The following is a 4,780-nucleotide window of genomic DNA, read 5'->3' as shown; positions in this document are numbered from 1 at the left end:
GAATTAGCCCTCAATGCTGGCATCAGGTGTGTAGCACGACGTGGTTTAACGTTGGGCAATGTGCTAGCACCCAGTGATGTTTCATCTAGTAAATTTGACAAAGGAGCACAAAATTGGCTTTCGGTACAAGGATTTTTTAGATGTGTGGTACCGCGGTGCGGCCTTTGTCAACTCACGGAAAAAAGTCACACTATAACCGCATGCAGTACAGGTCGCAATTATACAATAATGTCTTTTATTAATTGTAATACTAGCCATGTTGTATATGTAGCACACTGTAACATCTGTAATGTTCAATATGTGGGTTCTAGCACACGAAAACTTAAGATCCAAGTGGGAGAACACTTAACGGACATAAGGTCACATGTTCTCGGTAGATCGAGCAGATCGCTATCAGGTTTAGCCAAACACTTTGTAGATTGCCATGCTGGTAACACAAACGCAACGCAAACGAGAAGCCCTGTGGATTCTCCTAATAGATACAAGATTCCCAAGAGGTCTGAACTATAAATCAGATTTACTGTATATTTACTAATTTTTTTTGGTCTGATAATTATCAGTGTTACTTATATTTCTTAATTTTGTTATTTATTTTTCGTCAGTTATTGTGTATATTTTGTAAGCTGATCGTGTGATTTATCTGACGAGAGATTTCCCCTCCTGTTGAGGGGCGTTTCCCATCTCATTTGCATCACATGCGGCAACATAAAAACTTGTCATTCATGCTTTCACATTGCCATGATTAAGAGGTAGAGCCTCGCAACGCGTCAGCGTTTTTTAGCTCACTGTTCACTTTTTTTGTTTTTTATGTTTTGATGCCAAAATAAAGAACTTTACATTTTGAGAAGCTGTGGACACTTACCTTCTTCGGCTGCCTTACGGGTTGTGGCCCGCAATATGTTTTTTCCACGTGCTTCGGGATACCACTGCCAACTGAGTTAACCACTACAGCAATTTTGGTGAGCGGACATTTCCTATACTTTTGCTCATGTTGTATTGATATACTTTCACCGCCATTGTGTGAAGACTTTTATTAAAAATTATATGTCCCTGCATGTATGCTGAAGAAGACAAGGGCCCCAGCACCCTCGGACCCCACTGTGACAGGAAGGTTTCAAAAGGTGCGCCCTAAGGTTGCACTACACCACCCAGCAACACAATACCCTCAGCATATTACCATAATACCACCAAAGGGACATGATAATTTTTAATAAAAGTCTTCACACAATAGCGGTGAAAGTATATCAAGACTTTACTTGAAGGATAACTATATACAATCCAATACAGGGGCATCTGATGATGGCGGGAAACTGTTGGCTTGATCAGAGTCCTTTGCTTCAGGGGGAGGGTTACCTTGGTTACTATAGCTTAGACTTGGTGGATAAATAGGATTTCAAAGAGACAGACCTGTTCCAGAGACTTTATAGCTTTCCGCCTTTATAAGGTACGTGTGAATAGGTACTTGAAGTTACTAAAGAGACTTGACGCTGTCGAAGCTCACTATCATGTAGGAGGAAGACGCATGGACACACTGACTTGGAAGCCAGGACCCTCTATCACTTCACCAATCCGACAGCAGGCACTAATAAATACAGAGGACGTCCTGCTGAGACTTTGAAGACACGTATTAGTCCTTATGGCTGACTGGAAACAGGTTAGGGGGTTGAAGATGGAGTCTGACAGGATTACTGAGGTGACGTAGGGAGGTTAGATGTTGCCAGTCTACCAACTGATACTGACAAGACCGCACAGCCCTTCTGGGTAAAAAGGTGGGCGGAGCTAGCTTTCCCCTGGCCAATCACTAGAGTGTGATAGGTTGCAGGGGAGGAGCACTGATCAAGCTCAGCACTTGTATTATTAGCAATTAATACATAACAACATATTGAATAAATACATAGCAGAAAACAACACCACTACAAGAGAGCTAAGGAAGAGCAGCAAATACATAGGCCCTAATACAGACTGTCTAAGGTTGCCAATAGCAACAATACATTTTCAGACGCCTGACAATAAATACCGTCCTGGCCCACTACATGGGACCTAGGGCATTTGTGACCCAGGATTGCAGCAGCTTTTTACATCCAGCCCAGGGACGTGCCCATAAAGAAGAGATGCTGATCGCTCCCTCTAATGACAATGGAATGAATTTTTGACCCCTCCCCTCATAATGAGATGACTCTACTGGACCTTCCCACTAACGATAATGTGATGACTCTGCTGACTCCTCCCTCTAATGATAATGAGATGACTGCTGACCACTACCTTTAATGATCAGATGACTGCTGACCCCGCCCTCTAATGATAATGAGATGACTGTGCTGACCCCGCCCTCTAATGATGAGATGATTTTGTGACCCTTCCCCTCATAATGAGATTACTGCTGACTCCTCCCTCTAATGATAATGAGATGACTCTGCTGACCCCGCCCTCTAATGACAATGAGATGACTGTGCTGACCCCGCCCTCTAATGATAATGAGATGACTGTGCTGACCCCGCCCTCTAATGATAATGAGATGACTCCGCCCTCTAATGATAATGAGATTACTGCTGACCCTGCCCTCTAATGATAATGAGATGACTGTGCTGACCCTGCCCTCTAATGACAATGAGATGACTGTGCTGACCCCGCCCTCTAATGACAATGAGATGACTCTGCTGACCCCGCCCTCTAATGACAATGAGATGACTCTGCCCTGATTCTGCCATATACTGATAATGATGTTGAAGTACAGTATTTTAAGATTCATTGATAAATGGCAACAAAAATATCTTAACAATAAAAACTTATGTTTTATGTTAAATGATTATGATTTATGTTAAATGTTTTTTTCTCAACCTTGTATGAGATTCTATGAGGGTCAGCAGGATATCACATATAGGCTAGGTTCACACTGCGTATATGTCCGGCCGCATATTTTTTGCGGCCGGACATATACGTATGAAACTCCGGCCGGGACTTTACGCAAGTTGCGGCCGTATACGTACGGACCGCGAACTTACGCCCGTAGCGTACTTACGCTTCCCGAGCGCTCTTCGTAGCGATCTAACAGCGGTCTTTTACTTGGAAATCTTCGCCTAGCCCCGGACATCCCACAGAACCTTTTGGATTGGAACAAAAAGCTGGCAAAATGAAGAAATCACCACTACGTACGGGACCGTATGTTACCCTTACGGGCGTAAGTTACGGCATTTCCGTCCGGAAATAATGGTTTGGTTCATTTTTTACGGCGCCGCATCTGATCCGGGCGTAAGTTCGTACGTAGTGTCAACTGTGCGCCCGTAGATCGTATACTTTCCATTGTACGCAAACTACGTAAGTTTCCGGCCGCTTATTCACGGAACGCGCTACAGCCGGAAACTTACGTAGTGTGAACGTAGCCATATACTGGATGAGAGGATGTTTAGCTCAGGCACAGAGCTCTCGGACGGTATCATGTTATCATGTAAATGGCTCATGGAAGCTCGGTGGATATTTGCATCTTTTCCAGTACAATAATCCATCTTCTCTTTGGTTTTATGAGACGCAGCTCTCGGCACCATGGCAGCTGGACATCTGGTGGCTCTGACTGTTCCTGTAACTATAGAATTTGTGCTAGGAATAGTCCTGAACCTGCACATCCTGCTTGTTTATACAGGAAACCTGAAGAATGGCGTCTCGCTGGGCCTCTCGGATAGAGTCCACCTCACCAAGGCTCTGGTCAATGTCTTTCTTCACGTGATGATAACTGCAAAATGTTTATTATATGTTTTTTGGAACCATTTGTTTTTTGTGAACCTTTTTTTACTAGGCATAATTATCATTATAATGTCCTTAGTCTTTTATAATTATTGGCTGATGGCCGTGCTTTCTGTCTACTACTGCACCAATATCACCACCTGTGGTCACCACATCTTCGTTTGGCTGAAGAGGAGTCTTTCGTCTTACCTGCTCCCCATCCTTCTTGTATCAGGATTCAGCTCTTTTCTTATGAGTCTCCCCCTTTTTTGGTTTGGTAGCCTGGAGACCCCCGAGAACATTACAAATCAGTCCATTGTTATCCAGATGATACTCCATGAAAATGTCCCATACAAAGCGACCTCCTCCATCCTAGGCTGCTTCTTACCCTTCACCATCGCTCTTATCTCCACCACATTCACCTCCTGGTCTCTTATCAATCACATGTGGAGACTGAGGCAGAATAATCAGGGGTTTACATGTTCTAAGTTTCGAGCCCAGATTAACGCTACAAGAACCATGATCCTGTTCCTTCTCATTTCTATGATCTACAGTGTGACACAAATGGCTTTCATTACGATCCCACTCAGTAACGCAGATGACCGAGTGATAGTCGCCTGGCTTATCAGCATATCCTTCCCAATAGCCGAAGCCGCCATCATCATCCAGAGCAGCGTCAGGCTGAGGAGCGCCCTTCTTGGCTACATCTTATACAGGAAGAGAAGGAACCATGAGGCTGAGATGTAATATATAAAGGTGATAGATCCATTGTGAAGGTCGTGAATAGCTTTATTGTCCTTTATCGTTCATAATTTGGTGAGCTGTGAAGGCGAGGGAGCAGTTTACTGTCCTCCATGTCTTCTAAGGCTCTTAATAATGGAGGAAGATATGAAAGTGCTGAAGTGGCCCTGGGAACAATACTTGAGATACAGGATATATCGATGGAGGTAGCAGCTGAAACCTTTCTCTGACTGACTTTTGTCCCTTGAAGTCCAGTTAGGTTAAAACGATGAATATTTCACCACAACTTAATCTGGGGACTTGGGGCTATTACTTACATTGA

General features: G+C 43.8%; 1 protein-coding gene across 1 annotated transcript; it reads left to right on the top strand.

The window, feature by feature from the left end:
• Positions 1–3,540: 3,540 nt before the first annotated feature.
• On the top strand, positions 3,541–4,464 carry LOC138801896 (taste receptor type 2 member 9-like). The gene has a single exon (XM_069984990.1). The coding sequence runs from the start codon at positions 3,541–3,543 to the stop codon at positions 4,462–4,464; it is 924 nt and encodes a 307-aa protein (XP_069841091.1).
• Positions 4,465–4,780: the final 316 nt, after the last annotated feature.

The sequence above is a fragment of the Dendropsophus ebraccatus genome, chromosome 9 (assembly GCF_027789765.1).
Source record: "Dendropsophus ebraccatus isolate aDenEbr1 chromosome 9, aDenEbr1.pat, whole genome shotgun sequence".
Classification (NCBI taxonomy): Eukaryota; Metazoa; Chordata; class Amphibia; order Anura; family Hylidae; genus Dendropsophus; species Dendropsophus ebraccatus.
This window is presented reverse-complemented; position numbering and strand designations above follow the sequence as displayed.